Raw genomic sequence first — 27214 nt, forward strand, 5'->3', positions numbered from 1 at the left:
ATAAATTTTTTTCACACTGCTCAGCTAATTGGATACCAATATGGAAATAAGAATGATAACACTCAATACTGGAGTGGCTTTCACCGAGATAGTCATTCACAACTTTCTATAGTAACTTAAACAAACCCTTCAATTATATGTTAAATAATTTATAGCAAAACAAATATTGATTAGATATGCCAATGGAAATGTACAATTACCTAAACCTCTATTTTATTATCCATGATGTGATATGTGGTCCTAAATACTGAATTTAAGTTAATTAATTTCCCTTTGTTAGAACAGAACTTCACACATGCCTAACTAGTTAAACAAAACAGAAATTATGCCCTTCAGTGGACACACACTCCCAATTTTCTTAATTTACAGCACCACAAAGGAAATTAAACTTCTATCTCTTTCAGATTCATAACTGTGAAACAAAATAAAAAGTATCTAAAATAATTCATGCGAAAAATACAATGCACACTAATAAGAGAGATTCACTGTAGGTATAAAAATTATATATATACTATTCATTCTATGACATTAAAGTTGATAATATTCTTTCTGATTACATGCTTTCTAACAGATCAGACACTTCTGTACTGAAGCTACTGGTACATTCTATAAAGTCTTCTTGCTCTAATCACAAACTACACTGGCAGTCACCATGTTTACCTGCTTCCAGAACAAACACACAAAGTTTCATCAATTTGTTATTTGTTACTGGATTAGGAAAGCTGTTTTTTTTTTTTTATTTCAGACTTGCAAACAAGTCTGATTGTTTTATGTACATTGTCTTTTGTTCCAGAACTGGGTGTGAAACCAGGGACACGAATCAAGGATAGACTTCAAGTGAACTTACTCAGTTCTGTATTGAAACTTATCATTGTTATGTAACAGGGAAGGTTTTGAGGTGATTCCTTTCATTACTGCACAGCTGAAAAAACATACGTACTTCCTGTACGTATTAGTACTTCCTGTACGTATTAGAACAATAAACCACACACAAACCGTTTATCTGGGTGGCAACTGATCTCAAATCAAGCTACCACCTGTTCACTTGAAGGCATTCTTGATCTGTCACTTGCTCATTTTGCGCATACCCACTTCAGTATTTACCTCATTCACGGAGCATTGGATTCAGGTGAACATGGTGATCGCCTCTACAACTAGTGACAGTGGGAGAGGTTCCACGCAACTAAACAACTTTCGTCATTTTGTTTTGATTCCGGCGAACAACAGACAACAGCGTCGCTCTCACGACAATAACAAGGTAGGGTGGTTCGGCACGGCTTGAGCATCATAACCGCACTTTCAGCTCATCCATGCGCTGCTTGATGCGCTTTCGCATCTCCCGGAACCTGCGAACCAACGTGCGACTAGTGAGGTCCATCGTCCCACAGCCTCTTCCATGTACTAGTGGCACACACTATCGCTCTACGAGTGCTACCATGTTTTTTGGTCCCGCTGTTAGATTCCGAGAACTTCATGTAGGTAGTAGACATGACAGCATACGCCACAGCAGGCAGTTTGGTAGTTAGTGTGTACTCCGACGATAGTTATTCATTACTTACGGCTCACGTTCTGGGGTCATGGTTTTAGTTTTTTTAAGTTGAACAAAATATGTTTTTATTGCTTTGGTATACTCACTGTACTTTCTATGAATAGGGTTTGTTTTTATGACTAACTTTACCTCATAAAAATCACACTTCCTACTTTCCAAACTTAGTATAATATTGTGACAATATTAAATACCAGTATTTTTATAGTTTAATGAATATTATTGCTTTGCTAAATATTATTAACAAAAAAAAAAAAGACTATACCCCAACTTAATGTTTGGTTTCAATTGAATGTGAAACCATAATAATAGTCTATGGTTTTTTCAACTATAATTTTAACTGTTGTAATTTAATACAAAAGTATTAAAGTTATCTTAATATTACAAGCTATTCATCATTAGCTAGAAATCCCACAGTTCTACCAAACATTAAACTTCACTTTAGTGTGTTTTCAAGTGTTGATACATATAACCCAGAAGTTCACACTTAAATCTTGATAACTCTATGAATTTAATTTCTAAATAAATGTGATAGAAACTGAAATAATATTTTTTTACATTTACTTCAGTTATTACCATAGGTATTCATAATAATTTAAATGTGGTTGTATTTTGCTGGGTTTGTGTGTGTACATTATATGATGTGACGTTAAGCTTCGCTATGTGCTGGGTTGATTACTATTATGAATGTACCAACTAATATTTAGTGATCAGTGTTAATTTGCTGTGGAAGCGGTCAATGTGAGGTTATTAGTAATTTTCGATGAGTACAGTATTAATTTTGTGGAAAAGTACAGGTAATAAATTCACTTTACTTGGACCTAGGATTTTTATTTTCTTTCCATTAGACTGCCCTACAACCTCTTTCCCTTAACGCTGTGGTTAGTGGAGATAACGGTGGTCTCAATGATATTGCAATGAACACACTATATATTTTCATCGTATTATTATGATGCATTCTGTGGGCTTGTGGGCTGGTATGTAGTCACCACTGACAAGTTTTATGAAAGACTTTGCCCTGTCAGGGTGTTATTCACGGAGATCCGACTAAGCGCTCATGAATCACAATGTCTGGTGTACAACAAACCCCCTATCCTTGCAAGCAAGGACCTGATGACTCAACACATACCGTCCAGAGCCCAGATTTCTGTGAATAATCTTTCATTTGTAAACATTTAACTCTTAAATGTTCTTAAGCAATATGTACATGAGACAAAAAAAAGATCACTCTAATTACATAATTTTTGTTACCCTTGTTTGTTCAACATTGCTACAGTTAATCTATACTTGAAACTAATGCTGTCAGATTTTGACAACACTGTCATTCACATGTGTCATCATAATCAGTGACTCTCAGACTATCAACATGGGTTTAGAAATGGTAAATCTACTACTACTAATTTAATTAGTTTTGTTCAATCTATACAGAGGTGATAACGCGGGGTCAAGTTGAAGCATGTTACTTTGACTTAGCCAATTGACATGGTTAACCACTGTATTTTACTAAAAAAATTACCTAATATAGGATTAAGCAATAAGTATCTAAAGTGGTTCAATAGCTATTTATTAGGTAGATTCTTTTATGTTTCAATTAATATTTTTTAAATCTGATCTACATATAGTTAGTTCTGGTGTACCCCAGGGTGGAACATTCTCTTTAACATTTTTATAGACAACATTACCAAAGTATTACAATTCTCTAATTGCCTACTTTTTGCTGATGATCTTAAGATTTACAGAAAAATTTCTCTGCATCTAGACTGTAAACTTCTTCAAAATGACATTTCATCAGTTTTTCTAATGGTGTAAAATAAATCTGGTCAACCTTAATTATGAGAAAACTACATCTATAACCTTCTCCAGAAAACATCATATCATTCCTTCTGATTTTATCTTGAAGTCAGTTTGTGTTAGAGATCATATTGAAACTCTTAGATCGCAATGTAATAGATTGTTAGCGTTGATTAAATATATTACTTTCAATGCCACTAATTTAGATTCTATTGTTAGTTTAGCTTTAGGAAGATCCAAGATTGAGTATGCCTCTGTGGTCTGGAACAAATTTACAAAAACAGATAGTGACAAACTAGATGAATTAATCAACATCATTAATCAAAAGACCACATTACCAACAATTCTAATAGATCTTTAGTTTTAAGAAGAGAGCTATTAGAAGCCCTTTTTATCTATAACTGTTATACTATTAAAACAAAATGCAATTATATTCTAGAAAATACTGGGATTAAAGTACCCACCTATAACAGTCGACAGGCACCTTATGCTCCTTAGGCAAAACAAATGATATAGTATACAGAATTACATCAAATTTTAATAAACATGGTTGCTATTTCTCTCTATCAAAAAATAATTTTAATATAAAACAATTTTTTTTACAAACAGGTTCTTGATTATCTTTAGTGTTATATAATTATGAAACTTATTTTTGTTTATCTGTTAGTTGCCTGCTGTGTTATTATAGTATTGTCCTCAATGTTATTCATTTTGTATCATGTGGTTGTTTTGTCTATGTAATTTTTTATGTTTATCGTGCCTACCACCCATGGCCTTAATCCGTCGGTAGGCTTGTAACGAATTGATAAATAAATAAAATAAATTTTCTGTCTGAAATTTGAAGCCCAACTTTTTAGTTTGATCACCTTTTACAAGTAATTTGTGAGTTCAAATTAAGGCAGCAAAACATCTCTTTTTAGTTTAAAGGTGGTGCAGTAAATACGAAAAACTGATTCAAAATCTAGTCGCATGGCCTAAAATTCGCCAATTGTACCGCACATACGCTGTCAGGTCAGAGACAATTTTCCCGCATTTATAATTTCTTACGTACATGCTATCATTATTTAAAAACCTCATTAAGGAAGGACACAAATTATGACAATGGTATTGAAAACAAGTTATCATAGGTTCCTTAATTTTTTTTTATGATCAGATAAGTGTAATAGTGAGATGTAACCCACTAGAAAACACGAGACATTGTACTGAGATAAGAACTGACAGTAACGATAGACTCCGAGTGAAAGATGAAGCAGGCAGTGGAGTAATGCCAACTGGCGGGCCAAGGTGAACATCTGTGAGCGAGTGAGCCGAGTGGCTCCAGGGAGGAGGGGGGGGGGACAGAGTGAGAGACATTGTACTGAGATAAGAACTGACAGTAACGATAGACTCCGAGTGAAAGATGAAGCAGGCAGTGAAGTAATGCCAACTGGCGGGCCAAGGTGAACATCTGTGAGCGAGTGAGTTGAGTGGCTCCAGGGAGGGGGGGGGGGGACAGAGTGAGAGACATTGTACTGAGATAAGAACTGACAGTAACGATAGACTCCGAGTGAAAGATGAAGCAGGCAGTGAAGTAATGCCAACTGGCGGGCCAAGGTGAACATCTGTGAGTGAGTGAGCTGAGTGGCTCCAGGGAGGAGGGGGGGGACAGAGTGAGAGACATTGTAACGATGGACTCCGAGTGAAAGATGAAGCAGGCGGTGAAGTAATGCCAACTGGCGGGCCAAGGTGAATATCGCTGAGTGGCTCCACGGGAGGGGCGAGAGACGGGCAACTCACTTGGTCAGCACCTGGCACACCTCGCGCTGCTCCTCGTCGTCGTAGCGGTCCAGGATGGCGCGGCACTCAGGCAGGCTCAGGTTCAGGAACTGGGCCACCTCGCTGCTGATCTCCTCCGTGCTGCGCCGGTCCATCAGGAACAGCCGTGCCACGTCCTCGTGGGGCCCCAGCATCACACGCACCACCAGCGGGTACTCATCGTCACGCAGCCTGCGCTGCTCTGCGCACACGGACATCCCCTCTCACACCTCCGTCACTCCTTGCAATCAGCTCAGAGTTTCTCACTCGGGGGTCATCTATTTACTTTACTGTCGGTACAAATGCCTTTTTTTTTTTTTAATTGGGGCAAAGCGAAACCTAGTTTCAATGTCCGGGAAAAATGTATTAACAAAAAATAGTTTAACATTTTAGAATTTAATTACTACCTTGCATGGGCAAGACTAAGCTTTTGTACTTCCTTTAGTAGTGGATGTTGTCTCATCAATAACGACCTACGCTATAACAGTATTTTTAAAACAAATCAGCCTAACATTGAAACTTCTAGATAAGAGACTACAATACTAAAAGTTAAAATTTCCGCTGTAGTTATCTTACTGACAAAATAGTATATTTTTAAAGTCATACTAACACTCTTGGGTAGCTGCTTGCTATTTGATCATTCATACCATGGCATACAAATACATAAATACATATCGAGAGTCCAAATTTCTCTGGCAGCCACCCCCAGCTGTTACTAGACAACATTGCAGTTGTCATTAACCACAAGTAACTGATATCACATTCGGCACAAGACAACACAGCTGATTCCATATACTGAACTTCAGTAATGACAACTGGGCAATAAATTTGCACCTTCAAGTAACATATGAGGCAATCTTAATTGGGGTTGGGGGGGGGGGGGGGGGGAGAGAGAGTTAGATGGTAACAACATTGTTTTGAAATTCTTCCTCCAGAAATAAAAACAATGTTGGTATACTAAAGACAGCATTTCCTCACCTTCCTTTCCCTTCTATACTTCAGACTACATGAAAAAGCAATGTAAGTACTGCCATGAGTGCAGCAAACTCTATGCAATATCCATATAAGTACCAGTCCAACGGAGGCAGTGTGTCTGATGGGAGAAATTTTTGAAAACCCACCGGCCTACAGAAGAGTCTGCCATGTCTTGCACTTACAAAATATTTTAGATTGCCTCCACCAGGATAAACCTTTGTGTCTGTGACTCACTCGCTCTCCTTCAAGGGGCTGGTTCGTACAGACAAGAGGATGGGGGGGTTCCAGGCTGGCGAGACCCGAGCCACCTACCTCCGTTGTCGCGCATGATGAACAGCGCGAAGTTGCTGGGCTTGCTGTCCACCTTGTACTTCTCCAGCAGCAGGTTGATGACCTCGGGCGTGCTGACCAGGGAGGTGACCCACACGCTCATCTGGCTGCCGTGGGGCGGCGTGAAGAAGCTGGTCTCGCGGTCGTAGAAGTGGCCGTTGATGGAGCAGCGTCGCCGCAGCTTGGTGCGGGAGCGCCGGCGCCCGCCCGGGCGGCGCCTGATGGCGGCCGAGCCCGTCTTGGCGGCCCGCCTCACCACCACGCCCTCCTCCCGGCCGATTCGCTCCGCCTCGTCCGACAGCTCGTCCAGGCTGGAGTACACGTCGTCCGGGTCCCGGGGGGGAGCCTCCAGACACCCGGGCCCGCTCAGAGAGCGGCTCAGCACGGGCGACCCCTGGCGCCAGCACTCCCGGCAGCCGTCGTCGCAGCTCGACTGCAGCAAGGGGCTGTCCTCGCTGCTGGCCCGGGAGGAGGCGCTGGCCAGGCCGACCGGCATGGTCTGGTACAGCTTGTCTCCGTCCTCCACCTTGCGCTCCACCTGCGACCCCCGTCCTCGGTCACCCTTGCTCTGTCCCAATTCATTGATAAAGAGAGCCTTTTTTTTTTGACGTGATAACGCCCTTATAAATCGATGGACGCCGGCTGCACGCACGAAAAATTGTCAGGTTCAGCCTCGAGCCGAGCGTGCAAGAACCAGCCAACCACCGTGCGAGAAAAATCTTCAATAATATCATACAGGTTAAGGCGGGCTTTTTAACTAATTGTTCGTGATTATACTTAAATTAAATTGGCAAAAACTGTAAATAATATTTGAAAATTAAAAAATTATGTAATTTTTCTTATGACGTTATCAAGTAAAATTATCGTCCGTAAACCGACTTTACAGACAAACCCACCCCCCCCCCTTTTTTTTTTACTCTTCATTTTTGACTCTAATAGCAAGGCCCATTCTGAATTTTTTGTGATACAAAGCCATGTCGGTGTCAAACAAAATTTATCTCATTACAGTTACTATCTCACCCTGGTCTTGCAAGGACTTTCAAGGATAGAACAACTCTTTTCAAGAAAGACCAAACCATAAAGTTTAAATTTTAATATTATTAATTTCCCACCCCCACTCCTTCACACCTTAATTTTACCCAATAATCCGAAGACTCATTTAATACGCCAGATTATTTTGGTTTCAAATGGGACTAAACATGACATTCTGCACGATGTAATACTTTTCAAATACTTGGACACTATGCATTATGCTATCTCACTTGCCATGATTCCCACTGCAGGTGCTTGCACATGTACAGTTACCGGCAGACGTTGCTTTGTGTTGTGTGTGTGCGTGCGCGTTTTCCCTGCCACTGGCTAGACTGAAGTTCGTCACAGTCCGGTCTGTGGACGGCCCGGTGTCATACGCGTGAACGTAAAAACATTTGATCCTTTACACTCCAAACCTGCAACTGAACTTGCCATAGTTAACTGTATGCCACAGTACATCTGTTGTGTACTCAACTGAAACAGACTTTGTACCGTCATGCCCAACATTTTTTACCTGTAGCGATTTCGTGCTAACTGAAATTTACAGATGTGCTATTCAATACTGGGCCAGTAAAATTAACATCGCTCTAATTGAATTCACGCCATTTGAAGTTATGCTAAGTGAGGGATTAGAGTACACCTACACACTGAATAGGTACCTGAATAGCTTAAATTAAGACTGAAATAATCTGTAATCGGGAATTTTCGAAGTTAAAAACATCAAACCATTGAACTTTTTGCAACCAATGCAAAATAATTTCAAACTTTATTTTAGTATAAAATGTGCTATAATTATGCGATAAAACACAGTACTCTTACTGCAAGAATAAATAACTGGCAGGCGACAGCAATGGCATCAATGATGTTGATTGATTTTACAGAAAATCTTAAAGACAGTTTAAAATTTTATAAAATTATTTACAGGCTAAACGTTTTACACAAACTTAAACAAGTTGGACACGAGGATCATTCTAAACAAAATATTTTTGGTTATGATTTAAAGTGAAACTTTTTCAATGGCACAGCTTATTCTGGTAAATTACATTCAAGCACAAGCCAATTTTTGTTGTTGGCTAACTTAAAAACAAAGCAGTGGAACCACCATGTCAGCGCCACTGAGGTAAGGAAGATGGTGGTACAACCATAACATCAAAATAACGATGGCGGTACAACCATAACATAAAAATAACGACGGCATCTACAATAATAGCGCTAGTTACTAAAAAAAAAAAAAAGTATTAAATATGTATTCCATTGATTATAAATATTTTTAAGATTGATATACAGCATGAATAAAGAATATGACAATTTTTTTGCAAATGTATTAACAGCATGAAAAATAGCTGTAATTAAATATTTAATGGCGAAATTACATTATTGTTATAGCTAATTTTTCAGGTCCTGACCATCAATTATAGTAAGATGTAATTTTTTTTATTTTCTATTTAATTTTAACAAGACCATAAAAAGTGTCTATTGACAGAATTATTACAGTTACACTCATTCTGAAAGAAGAAAATAATTCAATGCTAAACACCAATTCTTATTTTACAGGGGAAACTTATCGTAGTAGTCTGTCAAAATTAATAACAAAGGCAGTTCATTAAATTATGTGCTCAAAAAGGCTTAATTTTTTTAATGTTAAATGATATCATCAAAAATAGTTGAAATGAAGACAACATCTTTCAGTTACATTCTCGTTAGAAGTAAGACTAGAATATTACCAGAAGATACTCTTCATTAAATACAGGAAGAAAGTTCTAAATTTTACAAAATACATATAAATCTCGTCTGTTGATATGAACTCTCAAAAAGAATTACGCTGCTATCCCTGAGGTATATAAATCTTATAACATTAATAAAAGGTAAAAAAATCACAAATCAGTGCTAAATAAAATAAAGAGTTAATTTTATCTCCTTCTCACCCCAACAAAAAAATATATAATAATTATAAATAAATAAACCAAAAAACATAATAATTAAATAAATAAAGATCTACAGGGTCTTTTCGTCCTATAAAAATTTTTTAAGTATTTTAACTCAAAATTTAAATTCTAATTTCTCTTTACAAAATACTTATAAATAATTTTACTTCACATTATAAAGAACTGCGTGGCAGGCATCTGGCAGACGTCGAGAGAGAATGTGTGAGAGAGGAGGGAGGGGGGAGAGAGAGGGAGAGGGGGAGAGAGAGAGAAGGGGGGGGAGAGGGGGAGGGAGAGAAAGGTAGAGAGGTAGAGAGGGAGAGGGAGAGAGAGCGCACCTGCAGCAGGTCGTCCAGCTCGTCCCAGTCGATCTGCCGGACGTCGAGCTTGGACGGGAGCGTGAGGCACTTGGGCGCGGGGGCCTGCGGGGGCGCGGGGGCCTGCTCCTCGCCGCGCGACGGCGACGAAGCTCCCGAGGCGAAGCCCGTGTCTGTGGTGCTGCTGCTGCTCGTCACGCCGTCCATCACCTGCCGCAAGACCACCGCCGACCTCCGTTATAACACCACTAGCTGATGTACCCGGCGTTGCCCGGGCTAAACACATGGAGCTTTATTGTCTGCGAGTTAAAGCAAACTGGATAGCGCTATATGACAGTGTGTTGGACATAGAGAAATGTCACACAATTACTGTTTGTATGTTTATGATCTAAGATTTTTTGTTTACCCATGGCGATAGGTTATTTATTATTTATTATAATTATTAAGACCATTAATCAAAATAAAAACTATCCTATCTCTCAAGTTGGAAAAAAATTACACATAAATGCCAATTTTCATCGAAATCGATTGACTTGGTGAAGAGTTCACTGGAAACAAACATCAGGACACTGGATTTATATATATTAAGATAAGGTAGTTTTTTTTTCCCACATTATTATTACAATTGTCTACACTGAAATAAAAAAGAGCAATTGTAACCCAGCAAACATGATAGAAGTGAAACATCTTTGGCAATCAAACCTTCACTCGTAAGGGGTAAAACGGTACAAAGAGAGAGAAAGACTCGCTGTTAAAATACACCCTAAATTCTGCCATTTGGATCATTCCAAATCTCTGAACAAAATATGCAGGGACTGTCTCAACAGCGCTCTCTACGCTGCTGGTTGACTAGGAGGAACGTGAGAGCGCTGGTACAAATTAAAATTCAAGGCACTCACAGCTGACTGCATAGGATATGATACCTATATCTATTTTTTTGAACAAGCGCATGTGCACTCTCTGTCTGTCGGTTATATTTTCTTTGAGTGGGGAACGAATCATCGCACAAAGAGGAGAACAAAAACGAGCCCAAAAACATATCTAGCATTAGTGTCCTCTTTAAACCTCTTTGGCCAAGTATCTATTCTTTGTCCTTTTAAATCAGAAATGTTTCCTAAAAACATGCATTGAAATTTTACTCTCACCATGCCCAAAGAAGTTTCACTTCAAAATAAAAATTCTACACAACAATTATTGTTTCACAGGGGAAACTATTAATGGGAGTAGGGCAGGCACTATTTGGCTCTAACACAGCCAAACCTTTTTAAAATTAAGAGATATTAAATTATTTCATAACAAATTTGGTTGAAACCAAGATGGCATCTGTCTGTTATATTTCCTTAGAAGTAATAATTAAACAATGCAGATAATACTGTTGATGAAATACACACAAAAATATGTTTTGAAAATTCTCATTACATTATTAAGCTACTAGAATATTCTGTTATAAAGTTTCATACTCTAAAAATGAAGCTGAGGACATGATTAACCTTACCTGACAACTACTGTGGGAAAAACAAGAAGATATATCCACAATTAATAAATTGTTTAGGTGCTGTGTGCTGTAGAAAAAACAGTAAACATTAAGAGCAACCATAATGTGTAGATGTGTGGAGTGTTTTCATCATTAGAAAAGACTCAGTAGTACCACCCTGACAGGTCGAGAGTTTCGAAAGAAGAATAAAACAGGAAACCTTGCCTATATATCGTACCAAGTATAATTAATTCTAAAGAAGAATTTTCAAGAAGGGTTCAGTTGCTTCTCTGATGTTCTGGATTCCCAAGCAACTTGAGGGCAGGGGGAGGGGCTGTTGGGTTTCAAGCAGAATAGCAGAGAGGGGAACCACGATGCCAACATGACAGCACTGAGTCACGAAGGTATGCAAGGTTTTGGAGAGCTAGCTATTGTAGTTGGTTGTTATTTTTTTCTTGTAGTATGTTACAGTTGGTTTTGTTTTGTACTTGGGACCTCATAATAGCTATTTTCAATGGTTCAACATTTTTGCACTTTATACTCTAACGATTACAAGTGTCTGATGGCCATCTTAGTTTCAGAGAAAAAAAATTTTAGCTCTCCAGAAACCTAAACATTATCTCTAAAATTATATATTTCAATTAGTATGATTTTTCTTAACCAATCTTTTCCATTTACTGATTTTCTGATACGGGCTGATTACCATTACAGCTTTTAATTTTCTTGCTTATCTTGTTCTATAAAATAAACCTTTGTTGTATAAACTCATGCACTTGATCCTTTTGGAGAAAAGATATATAAAATTAAGGCTATTTTTTGTAAACATGTTTTGCTATAAAGAAAATGAATTAAAATTGAAACGGAAATACTTTATCTTGTAGTTGATGTTCTGACACCCCTCTAAGTTTTTTTGGAGTTATTTTATTTTGCTTCTGTTATGGTTTAAACACTAAAGGTAAATTTTGAATGCCCAGGTGGGTATATGAATATCAACTCAGAAGGAAAATAAACTTTGTTAAACAGTGCAGTGAGTAGTATTGGGTTCAGTTAGTGCCAACCTCAAATTATGTTTCCTAGTTTCCTAGGTACAGCATAAATAATATTTTAACATCATAATACATCATTAAATAAATGTTTTACAAGGGTATTTCACAATATCAATAGACCTGCTTACTACATCAATTTTTTTACGCATTCACTTTCTTGCATTATATTTATAATTTTAATATGATTTGATGATAACAAAAAAGTTTACTGACATTTATTTCACATTGGGCTTTATTCCAAAATATATATTTTTTCCAGAGGTAAAAAAAAAAACTTCTGGGACATAAATCATTTATATATAAACCACACTCTGCAACATTAAATATTGCTTTAAATCTAACTTACAGTGTAGTTGGGAATCCATTAAGTTTTTACCAGTGAATAAGAGGAGTTCCTAAAGAGAACCTTCTTTACGACCAGTAGGTAAGTCAAGGTGACAACGTCGTCAGATCGTAACAAAAGTGTAATGATCGGAGGGCAACAAAAAGTGCAACCATCATTAGTGGGGTGCCACATGACATGCATACTTATATACATACTTGTACTCTTGCCCACTTTCAATCTTTCATGCTTGCTCCCTTGCTTACTTATATACTTGCACACTTGCCAATATGCGTACTTTTATAATTGCACACTTGAATACTTATATAAAGGGGCAGGCATGTTTCGCGAAAAGATCTGAACACTTGTTAGACTGCCACAAGGCATACCCGCGCCTGTGGTTTCCTTCCTTGTGATTGGCGGCCATATGCGAGAGAAGTCGTTGCCTTATTTGAACCGAGCCACTCAGAAACGCGTTTACTTCCGCACTGAATCACTGTGATTGGTGTTGGTTACAATCGATATGTACCTGGGAGAAACGCACCCAATCGCGAAACACAGACGATGCTACAGTGTTTTAACTTTCATCTAGTCTCCAAATCTTTTCGCGAAATCTGCACACTTGCATACTCATATCCTTGCACACATTATACGAGGCTGCCCACCTCCAGGTCCAGGCCGTTGAAGAAGCCGCTCCGGCAGGAGTTGCGCTTCCTCACGGTGACCACGGTGCGCTGGTCGTCGTCCTCCTTCAGGTGGATCATCCCCAGCACGCCCCAGTGGATGCGCAGCGCGCCTTCCAGCACGAGGCGCCCGTTCACCTGCCGCAGCACGCACGCGCTCTCCCTGACCTCGCCACGCCCAGAGACACGGCAGACACGGCTTTCTTGCCGCGGTACCTCTTGTCGAGAGGCCCGGGGTCTGCCGCGACCGCGACACAGCGGGACGGCAAGGGTGACCGACCAACTACAAAGTTGCGATAGGGAGGCATAAGATATGTTGGTAACTTGCTAACTTAACCGGGGTGCCGACTATTGATAGATAGTGTGCTGGATGTAGACAAGTAAAGTAACTGTCCTTTGATTCTTCCCGAGGTTCCCGGACCTGATGACGGCTGGGCACTGAAGGTCTGCAGAGGCACACGGATTGTGGACAAAACACAACAATATGCAGGGCCGGTGCAAGGTAAATTGGAACCCAGGGCAAAAAACCTTAATGCCCCCCCCCCCCGGGCCGGACACCCCAAAAAAAATTTTCCTTGCCTCAAAATACATCACGTAAGCCGAAGATTTTTTCAACAATCAAATGTAAGCAGGCTTGTGGTTTTTTTTTTTTTACTTATTATAAATCATAAACAGGTCACCGTGGACTTAAAATAATTACTTATATCAATATAAACATTCCAAACTGTTACAACAATCCATTTACATCTAGTTTCAATAATCGTTAAACATATTAAATCAGCTGTTATGTGTCGTGCTGCGCCGCCCCTGACAATATGTACTCCTGTTGTCGTACGCGGTGTCTTTTTCCGACACACTCTCACCAAAAATCTGCCTTGTTGGCAAAAACAATATCTTCCCTGCCTTTTTTCAAAATATTAAGTGTCACTCCTAAACTATTCAAGCAAACTCACTCAGGATCACATCCATCCTGGATTAGTAAAGACAAAATTTTATAATTTTATTTTCAAGCCAATTTTGTTTTTAAAACAGAAGATATTGGTGTTATTGTTTTTATTTCTTACGAAATCTATTTATTAAAAATGATAGCACATTATTGAACAAATATGACCCTCAAATATTCCACAATGCTTATTTCTCCAAAACAGTGTCATTTTGACTGTAATATGATGAACTTTTACAATACAATGATTTGTAATAAGCATGTGCAACTATTCGGAACAAATTAATTTAATTTGTTACGTATTTCTGTTTTTGAAAAATGTATTAATGTTGTAACATAAAAATGACTTACAGTAGAACCCTGTTATAGTGTTTTTTCAAGGGGACACAAGGAAAAAACATAAGCTGGAAATATCAATTTAGACATGTCGTTTGAACTTTTTACCAACGGACTCATCAAGCTATGTAAACAAATTTATTATTATTATTATTATTTATTATTTATTAAAATTTGTGACATGCACACCAACAGCCGAAGCTTTAGAGGTGTGCACAGAACAAGTAATACAAACACGACACATACAAACGAATAAATACAACATAAACAGGATAATAAAAGACGCACATACAAGCGAATAAATACAACCTACACAGGAAAATAAAGGACGACACAATAACAAACAAAACAAAACAAAACAGCAACTGAGATAATTTTAACTAATTGATCTAAAATTGGAAGAATAAACAGGATTATAAAATTACTCAGAATATTAGGGTAATCATAAAAATTAAAATTTGAAGTTTTTAATAAAATTTTCATATTTATTGAAATTTGAGATAAGTCTGTAAATTAAATCATTATTATTGTGTAAGGAACATAATAGGGATCGAAGGCGGCTTTTGAACTGCGGGACTCGAATACCAGAGTTATCAAGTAAGTATAAGCAATTAATTTTTGAACTATAGCACTTAAACACAAACAGGGCATCCAGATGGATGCGACGATTTGAAAGAGATTCTAATTTGGGTAATTGATGGTGTCTAGAACTAATTATTTTGAAAAATTTATTTTGTATGGATTCAATTTTGTCACTGTCGGTGGTGTTAATACTGTTCCAGATAACTGAGCAATATTCGAGTTTACTTCTAACTAAGGACAAATAAAGAGTAAGAATGGATTCAGTATCAGATGCATAGTAAGTTATATAATTTATTAAATATAAGGTTCTACGGGAAAAGGATACTAAAGAATTAACATGTTGATGAAAGAATAGTTTGGAATCAAGAATAACACCAAGATCTTTTATACTAAGAGATTTGGAAATTTTTGAGTTGTCAAGAAAATAATCATATTTAACTGGATGAATTTTCCTTGTGAAAGAAATAATTTTTGTTTTATCTTTGTTAAGTGAAACTAAATTCATTTTGCACCAATTATCAATTTCAGTAATATCAGATTGAAGAAGCAGACAGTCATTTAAGGAGGAAATTTCTCTGGATATTTTAAGATCATCAGCAAACAGAAAACCAGTAGTATGATGAAGAACTTTAAAAATATCATTGATATAAATATTGAATAATAAGGGAGATAAAGTACCCCCTTGAGGCACACCAGAAGTAGCATGATATAAAGTAGAAGTTTTTTTTATTAAGTGAAACAAAGAAACATCTATCTTTAAGGTAACTAGTAAACCAGGTTATATAATTATTACAGAGACCGAAGTTAGAAAGTTTAGCTAGTAAAATGGAGTGATTGACAGTATCAAAGGCTTTAGCCAGATCAAAATAACATGCATCAACCTGCCCCCTTGTTGTAACTTTATTGTATATAGGATTAATAAATGAGAGAAGATTAGTAGAAGTTGTCATACTATTTCTAAAGCCATGCTGATTAGGAGCTAATCTGTTGTTTATTGGAAAGTTAATATGTTTAAATATTATTTTTTCAAAGATTTTAGTAAAGCCATTTAATAATGATATAGGCCTATAATTAAATACACTGAGTTTACTACCCTTTTTATGTATGGGAATAACCTTAGCTATTTTCCATTTAGTGGGAAATACTTGTGATTTTAGACTTGTATTAAATAGATGCAACAATAGAGGCATTAGAATAAAAGAGCAGCCTTTAATAATGAAATTTGGTATACCGTCAGGACCAGTAGACATAGTTGGTTTTAATGATTTAATTCCCCATAAGACCTGGCTTTCTGATAAGAATGATACAGGAATTGAATCGTGAATAATATCGGGATCAATGATACGAGGGTGGTTGGTGGATGGTACATATACACTAGCAAAGTACTTAGCAAAGACATTAGAAAGAATACCAGGATCATTACAGATATCACCATTGACATTAAGAGAATGGGATTCACTATAACCATTTTTCATAACATTGACATATCTCCAGAATTTTTTAGGGTTATTCTTAACCTTATTATTGATACTACGATTCCAATTAGTTTTATCACGCTTAATAAGATTTTTAACTATTGCTCTATATTTAGAGAAAAGAAGGTAATACTGAGTATTATTGTTTCTTTTATAGAGTTTATGAAAGTGTTTTTTAGATTTTAAGGCATGAATTAATTCACCAGAGAACCAATAAGGATGTTTAGAGGCCTTACGTGTGGATAATGGAATGTGAGTATTGATTTTATCACAGATACAAGATGTAAGTTGATCTACAAGAGCATCTACATCAGTGGTGTTATAATATTCATCCCAATTGTGGGTTTTTAGAGAGTTATAAAGGCTTAAGTAATCACCAGCTTTGTAGTTTCTGAAAATAGAATCTGGAGTAAAATTGTGTGAGGTCGCCTCAATAAGTAGTTTAATAAGTAGGGTAGGATGATAGATATCCTCTTTGACCAGAGATTCAACAGCTTTTTCAACCACACAATGGGATAGATTAGAAATACAAAGATCTAGAAGATTATTGGAAGATTGTATTAGGTTGTGCTGAAATAAATCCAAATTAGATATGAAATCAAGCAGGCACTGAGCCTTGGATCTGACATGTGCACGGGCAATATTGAAATAGTGATTTACTTTCCAATCTATCCCAGGTACATTGAAGTCACCTAAGATAATCACATTATCATGAGAATTAACGAGTTTTTGTTCAAGAGCTTCAAAATACAATGTAAATAGATTAGGTGATGTAGTTGGAGGAAGATAAATATTACCCAATGTTAAGTACTTATTAAAGGCAATTTTAATATTAATCCATACGGCTTCTACTCCACGATAGACATATAATTGAATTAGCTGAACAGAAGGGAATTTATGTTTGTTCACTGCGATCAACACTCCGCCACCACGTTCCATTGATGAGAGTAGCGGATCCCTATCAGTTCTAAAAATAGAATAATTATCGGTGAAATAATGAGCATTGATACATCTTTCGTTGAACCAAGTTTCTGTTAGACAGATTATGTCATACTGAGTATTAATAAGATTATCAAAGAATTCAACTGATTTTGTTCTAAGTCCTCTAACATTCTGATATGCAATTTCCCATTCATTAAGATTGGGCATTCACTGGGAAGTGAGTAGGAAGCACTCCTCCAGGCCCTGGCATAGAAGTTGCTGGCATAAAAGGTGACGATGTACTGCAGGAACTTGGAGGTAATTGGGTAGAATTACCGAGAGCTTCAGGAGATGAATTAGTATTAACAATTTGGTCTTGATGCAGTTTTCCAAAGAAAGGACTGATTAAACAGCCACTGGGCCAAAAAACAATATTATTAATTCTACTAAAATCTTCTTCCAGAACAGATACATGGAAGGAGGCGTAAGAATTATGCTTTGTCCGGAGCTTGGCCACTTTGACTTGCTTGAGATTTAGTTCGTTGGAAATATAATCTACGACTTCTTGTTCCGTGACAGACGGCTCAAAACGCGTGACAAAGAGAGCTTTTGTTTTTTTGTAAATAGGTTTAGCAATTGTTTTTAATGTGGAAACATTCCTGATGCCAATTTGCAAGGGATTTTTCTTACGATCCGTGTTAGATAATTTTCTATCGGAGTTTTCATTATTCGTGGACTTGCGTGAATGTTGTACTACGGTGAAGCCGTCTTCGTCGACGAGCTGTTTACCGTTTTTCCTGATGACGTCGTTGGAGACACGCTGAGTTGTAAGTGGGTCACTGGTGCGCGCACTGTTGCCAGATACACCGGATGACTCGACACAAGCAGGTTTCTTGTTTGAGGAGACTTTTTTAACTACTTGACTGTATGAATTAACAGAATCAGTCTTAGAAGATAAGATCTGTTTAATCTGTTGCAGTTCATTTTTTATCTCTGCAGTTTCACTACGAGAGTCGATAAGAAGGGTTTTTAACACCATATTCTCGCTTTTTAACTCGTCAAATTTCATACTGAGGGATTTCACGGCCGAGATTAAGTCTTCCATGGTGGGATCCAGAAGTTTTACCGTCCAAGCTTCACTAGAAGATTTTTGCTTCGATGAACTTTCACTTGCTTTTTCAGATATTCCCGGCGAATTAGAAATCACTTTTTTAGTAGGCGATCTGAACATTTTAGTAACCGTGTCTGGAACTAATTCAATGATCGAATCATTATTATCGGGTAATGAAAACCCATGAAAGTCGGAAAGATTAAGCAGCGATGAATCAATTATGAGTCGAACTTAACGATAGTGAAGAAATAATAGCACATTAAAGCCGGGGAGCGCGCGCGCACGTCCGTCGGCTATGAACGCTCAGCCGTTAAAACCACTGATGGGTACACTCGATGCTTGAATTTACCTAAGCAAGCCAACAATTTTCAACTCAGATGTTCTTCTATTTGTTTTTAAAGACCCACTGCCACAAATTTATCTCACAAATCATGAAGATGACGTTTAGAGTGGGAATACCTATTATAAATCTATCAATAATATTCACAATAAATACATGTTTTGAATGATATGGAACAATATTCTATATCAATCACTAAAGTATAAGATTTAAAATTAAAAGCAAATATATAATTATTATTTGTACACAGCCTTTTTTCATTGTGTAAAAATTCAATCATCATTCTTTCATATGCACATAAAGAAGTTTAACTTCAAAAATATTTAGTCATTCTGATAAGGCATACATTACATATGGGATGCTTCTAGAACGGCATATTTTTAAAACATGACAGTTTATGCAGTATTATAACAAGACATCACTCTTTCATGAAATTTATGTAATTTTATTATTTTAGATGTTTAACTAGAATTTTTTTTTACCTCTCTGCTCCTAATTTCTCCACTTCTTCCATCATAGAACTGATTAAAAATCTTCAACTTTGATTCAAGATGGGATCTGCAAAAAAAAAATTACAAATAAAACCACTTATGAAAACTTTGCCAAATCCCAAGCATTTCACACCCCTGCGGACAAGATAACACACACGCAGGGTCACCGTGCATTACAAAACACGTTGATCTGATACGAAGCTAAGCCATCACACAGAGGCAGAGGAAGATAGAGGAGAAGTGAGCAGGAAAATACATTGGAAATATTGAGAGTGAGAAACCATAAGTAAGATAGATAAAAATGAGTGACAGATTGTAAAAGTAAGAAGGAAAAGATGATAAAGAGAGAGAAAGAATAATAATACCAGATAGACACAGCAAGAGACAAAAAAAAAAAAAATAGGAGAGAAAATGGCAGAAAAACAAAATGATGGATAGCATGAAAGAGAAGGTGAGAAATAAAACGGAAAGGAGGGAGATGTGGGACTGTAAGAAGAAGTAGAAGAAGGAAATGGTCAGAACAGCAGTGGCCACAAGTCACTGTCCCAAACATCAGCCCACAATACACAGAACATTAGTTACGTCAGCAAGCAACCAATGGATCTAAAGTTACGGAACTGGCAACTGAGTTTCCACATTAGTATTCATCTGAAAGTAAATAAGTAGACCGTGTATTCTTTCACATATAAATACCAAAAATAAAGGGGGATCACGCCTCGTCATCTTGCCATTTCAAATATTCTGATACCGCTGACAATTAAGTCTCAGTGCTAATTTTTTTTGCTTTGGCTACTTGTTGAAGTCAACATTTGTGAACTGGTGCGATTATCATTAGTTGTATTCGCTCACGTGAAATGATAAGTAATTTCCTCGCGTCACTCACAGACTAGATCCTGCTAGTACATATATGTGGTAGCAAGGGTGCAGAAGGTCTGGCAGATAAGATTTATGCCTTGACATGCCAAAAATCGAGATAAATAGTTCAAAATTATAATCATAGCAAAACGATGGAAAAACCCAATGTGACAGGGCCTACTCCCCCTTAAAGGATGGTATTGTTTTCCACCTGAGAGAGGTCTGATCCAATCATTTGTTGTAAAGGTAGGTCTGTTAGGTGAGTCATGGGCGTCGCAACCGGGGGGGACATGTCCCCCCCAATAATAAAAGTCTTCAATTTCGTACCCTCTAATAATATATTTAGTTTCGTAGTTATATTATTAATATGATTTCTGTGATATAACCCATATGTTGCGCATGGTGCATTTAGTCCAATCGTGGTAATGTGAGCACTGTGTTTTACAAATTTATTCTCTAAAAATATTTTTTATAAAAAATATATTATATATTGCAACCAACTATAATTAGAATATTTAGGAAAGAAAAATGCCTAAAAACCACGTTTTTGCACCTTCAAACCCCAAATTTTCCCCTTTTTTCCCAGGGGATGGATATTCCTCAACAACTAAATCAATTGCAGTCCCCCCAAAAAAATATATATCCTTGCGACGCCCATATGTGAGTTACCAACTGAACCCAGAGAGACTGCCTCACCTGGGCATGTTGGGGCCGACGCATCGGTTCTCCACCTTGCCGAAGCTGGTGTGGGACTCGACTCGCGTGCCATGCCCGAACAGCTGCGGCCCGAACAGCGCGCCATAGCACGGCACGTGGCAGTAGGGCACCCCTTTGTGCTGCACAGCAACAACCACGCACATCTCTCACTGCACGGTGCCGAGTTCCACCCGACACTCAACACAGGCAGGCATGTCTTCATTATTCAGATTTGATAAAATACTAATCACTTTAAAGAAGTTTTATCTACTGAAGTTCAAAGCATTGGTAGAGACTGGAAAAATTCACGATTTCAATGACCTCTAGGATAGACTCCAAGATCCTCTACGTACTAGGACAAATTGCACCTGCTCATTGGATAGTGACTCGTGACACGTGTTACCTGGGGTGCTTGCAATTTGATACTTCTTTTGTTGAAGGTTTTTTTTACTGGCTTAGAGTCCTTCAGGTAAACGGTGGTCCAATCACTGACTCAGAATGAAGGTGAACGAGTTTGGAGTCTAGCCTACCGCGAAATGAATCCGCAAATTTTTCCTGTCTCTAAGCATTGGTGATGAATATATACAATTAAAGGTTATAGTGTCTGTTTCTATAAATTTACTCTCAAGAATCTAAAACTAGCTTAAAGTAATCCCAAACCAGCCCTGCAGAGGGAGTGGGCTGCAATGAGTGAGTCTGTGGTGCTTTCAGCGGGTCTGCAGTAGCCAAGGATAGACCCATTATTGTCCTGCCAGAATCCTGACACTCAGCGATACGTACATGGAAAAAAAATTATCAAACAATCCGATTAACTTGTATGCACTTTTATTTGACTACGGTAACTATGGATGCCTGCAATAAAATAAATTCTAAATAAAAGGTCCAAAAATGTTTATAAATCGGTGTCGCCCGTACCGAAGCCGCGAAGCTTACCTCAACTCACTACATTATTATTTAATTTCGAGCCATCACCTGACTTGAATTTTCGGTACCGCGACCACGCAACGACTAACCCCAGGCTGACTTTCTTCCTGGGAAGGACCAGGGCACTCATGTGACATAAACTGGCGCATGGCAACAGCATTTCGACCATGCTTACAAAACTCTTTCTCTTAAATCTTACCTGACTGGAAAAATGATTATAATATCAGCCTTCCTTCAGACAAGAAAATTAATTGAAAAAAACAAAACCTTAAACAACCAAGGAAAAATTATGTACTAATACCTTCAAAAGATTTTTTCATAATAAAGTAAACAAACCATCAAAATTATTAAAAAGCATTACATAAATTAAAACTATGTACATCAAACATTTTGACAATGCACAAATCTCTCTCAAAAGAATACACAGTTGTCATTCCCATTACATCACAATACCTAACCAAGTACAGGATGTCCATAAAAGAAGGTCCCAGTTTCAAGGGTGCATTATAAACAGTTTAATTTAGAACTATTTCATACAAATCAAACATCAAATTGAAGGTAAACTAGCCTAGTTTTTCTTACAAATGTTTAATATGTGCACCTTTAGTTACACGGCACACACCCAATTTTTCTGACAATTTGGTTAACAAGTCTGGAGTAATGAAAGCAATAGCCTCTTCAACTCTGGCAAATCATTAGGTAGCGGCGGAATGGAGACACTATTTTTTATAAAGCCCCGAAGGGAAAATAATTGCATGGCGTTATGTAGTTGAACGTGGAGATCAGCGAAAAAGAGCTCTGTCGGTCTCGACCATTACGTTGCCAAATAAAGTTTACAGCTTCACCCTCTACTAATTGGGGAAATTATGTTCAGGAGTCACCATTTTGCGTAGGTGGCCCCGCAAGCAATAAAACAATGCAGTACTTGTGCATGCGCTTATCTAAAACTGTCCGAGTTACTTTTAATTGTGACCTTGAACCAACACTCTACAACACTTAGAGTTGATACTATTAAAATTTATTACTGGGACATTCTTTATGAACATACTATTATATCATTACAAAACACTAATAAACCTTTAATAAACGTTTTTAGAAAGAGGCAAGGGCATGCAACCTGGGTTGTTGTAATACAACGTTGTTTTTACGTCGACTTGTATGTTCTGGAACATTTATTTCCAGTACAGTTAAAATTACTTTTAAAAAATTTAATAAATTCACCTACAACATATTGTTCTGGAATGCCTTGTTATTAATTGTGACAGACTGCTACAAATTGTTTCTCCTATGAAATGATAATTGGTGTTTGGCATTTAATCATGATTCTGTCAGATGACCTCAAGTAGTGGTCTTAGAAAAATCAACAAATGGTAAAATTTTAAAAAAATTGTACAAATTGCCACCAGAGTATTGGAGTGTTCTATGTCCACATTTTAGGTTTGTTATGCTATGGACAAGAAATTAATATTAGTATTCATTTGTACTACATCCACACACGTCTACGCACATAAAAATGTTTGTTCTTAATTTAAGACCAATATTATTTTTTTTCTATGTCATGCTATTCAGTTATTTGAACTTTCAAATGCTTATATCTCAGTTCCGACTTCAATGGACATAGAACACTCCAATTCTCAGGCGACGAAATATTAAGACTTGTTATGACCAAACATGGTCAGGGTAGTGTCTCTGGCACTCCGAGACACGAGACGCGGGGCGGGACCGACCTCGGCGTGCTGGCCCGGGTTGAGACGCTTGCCGCACTCCTCGCAGCGCAGGCACTCGGGGTGCCAGTCGTACCCCAGGGACTGCTTCCGCTCCGCTGCGAACAAACACATGCTGACAGCTCTCCCCCGCATGGCCTGCCAGTGCTGCCCAGCTGCACATTACTGATGAACCAACATCCAGAACATCGCTCACAGAGACTTCCAACTCTTACGGTGCACTGTTTGAAAAGTCCACGTTTTATGTGAAAAAAGACCCAACCATTCAAGATTTCTTTCTCAACTCATTATCAATTTCAAATATGGTGGTTTTGAGTGCTGATGATCTTAGCTAAATAAACTGATATTTACCTTTTTAATTCTGAATACATATATATATATATATGACTTGATGTAAGCTTTTGGACATACGCCATTGCTAAGCACATGTATGTCTGTAGAAGAAAACTACAAAAAAAAAAAAAAAAAAAAAAAAGACAAAAAAAATTAAGCAAAAATTGCTGTTGTCAACAGGATATATCCTACACAACATAATATTCCATAACAGGAATATAGTCAACAAACAAAGAAAAATGATGGACTAAGAGAATGAAAAACCACCACAAATTATGAATTGAACCCCCCAACCCCCACCCACAAAAAAAAAATTCAGCACAACAGACATACATGTGCTTAGCAATGGCGTATGTCCAAAAGCTTACATCAAGTCATACACTCCCATTGCCAAAGTTATATATATATATATATAAAACTTTGGCACTCTGCTTCCTGGAGAGTGGAGAGCAAGTGCAAAGGCCACACCTATTTACCTGCAGTTTTCAAACTTTATTTGCAACATTGCGACAGAAAGAACCGATGCATGGACCTAGACGGGCAGACGGGTGGGTGTGGCCTCTCTGCTTGCTCCACTCACGTGCCAGGAAGAAGAATGATGTGAATTTGCATCAGTCGCAGTAGACATGTGAGGTTCAAAGCCAGTGCTAAGCCGCGAGATGTTACAGGTGGAATCTACTTGCAATACAGCTAACTTCTCTTTCAGAAAAGGTGCTAGAAAGCACAATGCAATTACCACTACTTTTCACACACAAAGAAAATTATTTAAATAATTATGTTAGTACAACTTCTGTTAATTTTCCACCCTTCATTAAGATGAGAGGTAATAGTTCCCAACTGCCGGCGCATTTGCCACCCATAACCTCCATAGCAGACACTTGTTTTTTTCAACACCGTGTTTAATGCCTTATAATTTATAGATACACTACCTCAATTATCACTAATCAGTTCAATTAATTGCATCAAAGTCATGTTAGGTACCTACTAAAAAAAATTGGGTAAAGTTAAAAATACGATACCTGCCTTATTATTGATTGGAAATAAAGTAGGGGAAATATATGGCGTAATGGAAGTTGGCCAATGATAATAAATTGTATTGCTGATTGCTCTTACGGTATAAGTGGGGGGAATGGGTTTTTTTTTTATTGGGAAGATTCACATGCTTGGTTTGCAAAAGATGGTGTTGAGAAAAGTCAATTACAGTACAAAATATATATATTTGGTATTGTGTTCTGTAATTGAATTATAGAACATGGTATCACAAAATATAGTAAACCAGGTGGGATTATAGTGTATAATACAATATTGTAGAAAATTTATCTTTGGTATCATGTTCTATACTTGAATAGTTAGGACTTAAGTACAGATCATATGTACTATGTGAAATATTACTTTGTTATAGTGTCCTATACTAGAAAAGGTAGGGCTTGAGTATAGAATATGATACCTGAAAGTTAGTTTGATAGAGAAACATGGTTGTGCAAAACAAACACGTGAATGTTGCCCGCACAAAACCCCCATATTCTCGCACTTGTACCATAGGAATGTAGGGGTGGTACTGACAAAAGTGCCATCATGTTAGTGACGTCATCTATATCACTATGGTAGCAGGATCTAAGTCTACTCCCAAAAAATCTAATATGAAAAATTATACAAACAAATATTTTTGTATCTTGTAATTTTTGGAACTGCAGCTGGTGCCACACCATGTGTGGCCATTCAGCAATCTCCACACGTGTGTAACTTTTAATTCATAAAAAAATTAACAGAACAGAGAGAATGACCAATTAAGAATTCTTTATTTGTTCTTTAAATTGCCTTCTTTTTTGAAAAGCATGGTTCTTGTAAATGTTGTGTAGCTTGCTAAATAAGAACGCCCTTTTTGTTACAAAGTTCAGTCCACAAGTGGCATACGTAAATGGTTTTTATGTCTTTAATTTTTCTCATAAATAGTTATATTTTTCTGAGAAAAAAAGTATGTAAGCTCTTTAGGTCAAAAAATAAAACTATTCAAATGATAGGCTTTTAAAAAAAAAGAAGTATACAAGATTCAGAAGGTTTCTTGCCAATCATTGATGTCACAGTTAGCTTTTGCACAAGAATATCTGTAGAATATTCCAAAATATGATGCCAGACATAATGGAGTGGCTTCTTATTATTCTTAAAGTTTTTACACACTTTTCATTAGTTGCTATAGCTACTTGAAAACTAACAAAAAAGGAAGGTTTTGAGTAAATGCAAATGTCTTAAAAAATTTTGGAAAAAATCTAGTGCATTTCTTGTTTTTTTCTTCTTTGTTAAAACATTTTCATGCCCCTGCCCTACAATATATTTGCTAGTACTAAGGAGTAGAGGATATTCATAAGCGTCCAAGCATAATATAATAACGATTTATATATATTTTAAGTGCGCACAATTTGAAACAAGCTACAAACACTATTCTGGTACATGTCAATTTGTATAAGCCTGAATCTCATCATTTACATATTATGCTTGCACTGCCGGTGCCAGGTAAAATTTTACATTTATTACCACATTTCCTTTGATTATATTTGACTATAACTACAAAAGGATTCTTGGAAATGCACAAAAGCCGCGCATACTGCACCAAGGTTAATGGCAGCATGCATCAGCCAAATATGCAGCGGTTCACCGCACAGGCAGTAGTTACCAAAACCAAAAAAATATAATTAAGAAAAGGGCTAATAGCTGACATTTTAAGGCCCCTTAGAGAATATGCAGCAATCAAAAATTTACATCAGACGTTTCTTAAAATTACAAAGCGCACTGCACACAAAAGACAAAAGTTTTAAGAACTCGGAAACATTTCGTGCAGTAAACCCTCAATGAACACCGACATACCAAAATAAACAGGCTTCCCACATTTATGGCACTTCCACATTTCTTTTCCGGGATCAGTGTTAAAATTCCAAACGCAATCATCCCATCACTTGCCTGTCATTACGAAAACTAAACAATATAATAAAAGCAAAACATAACAAAAGAATAAAAAATGAAAAACAAATTGTTTTGCCAACGTTACGGTAAGAAAAACCATCTTAGGGATAAATATTTAATTGAGTAAACAGTCACAATATTTTTCTCACAGTGATCACACTTTTAACAAAATATATTTCTAGCTATTTCACAGGTAACATAATTTAGAAAACACGAAAAAACCACTTCTGCTGCATTGCCAATTAATGCTTAATGTTAAGTGTCTAGAGTATGACACATTGCTAGATCAT

General features: G+C 37.2%; 1 protein-coding gene across 1 annotated transcript; it reads right to left on the minus strand.

The window, feature by feature from the left end:
- Positions 1 to 870: 870 nt before the first annotated feature.
- Positions 871 to 26936, minus strand: LOC134539755 (ras association domain-containing protein 2). The gene is made up of 9 exons (XM_063382031.1): positions 26829 to 26936; positions 23637 to 23731; positions 20986 to 21125; positions 19426 to 19501; positions 13218 to 13373; positions 9732 to 9920; positions 6419 to 6974; positions 5114 to 5333; positions 871 to 1346 (listed from the first exon to the last, which is right to left on the minus strand). Exons 1-9 carry the CDS (start codon positions 26866 to 26868, stop codon positions 1286 to 1288), a joined length of 1533 nt encoding a protein of 510 aa, XP_063238101.1. The 5' UTR covers positions 26869 to 26936; the 3' UTR covers positions 871 to 1285.
- Between the last annotated feature and the right edge of the window lie 278 nt (positions 26937 to 27214).

Source organism: Bacillus rossius, chromosome 15, assembly GCF_032445375.1.
Source record: "Bacillus rossius redtenbacheri isolate Brsri chromosome 15, Brsri_v3, whole genome shotgun sequence".
Classification (NCBI taxonomy): domain Eukaryota; kingdom Metazoa; phylum Arthropoda; class Insecta; order Phasmatodea; family Bacillidae; genus Bacillus; species Bacillus rossius.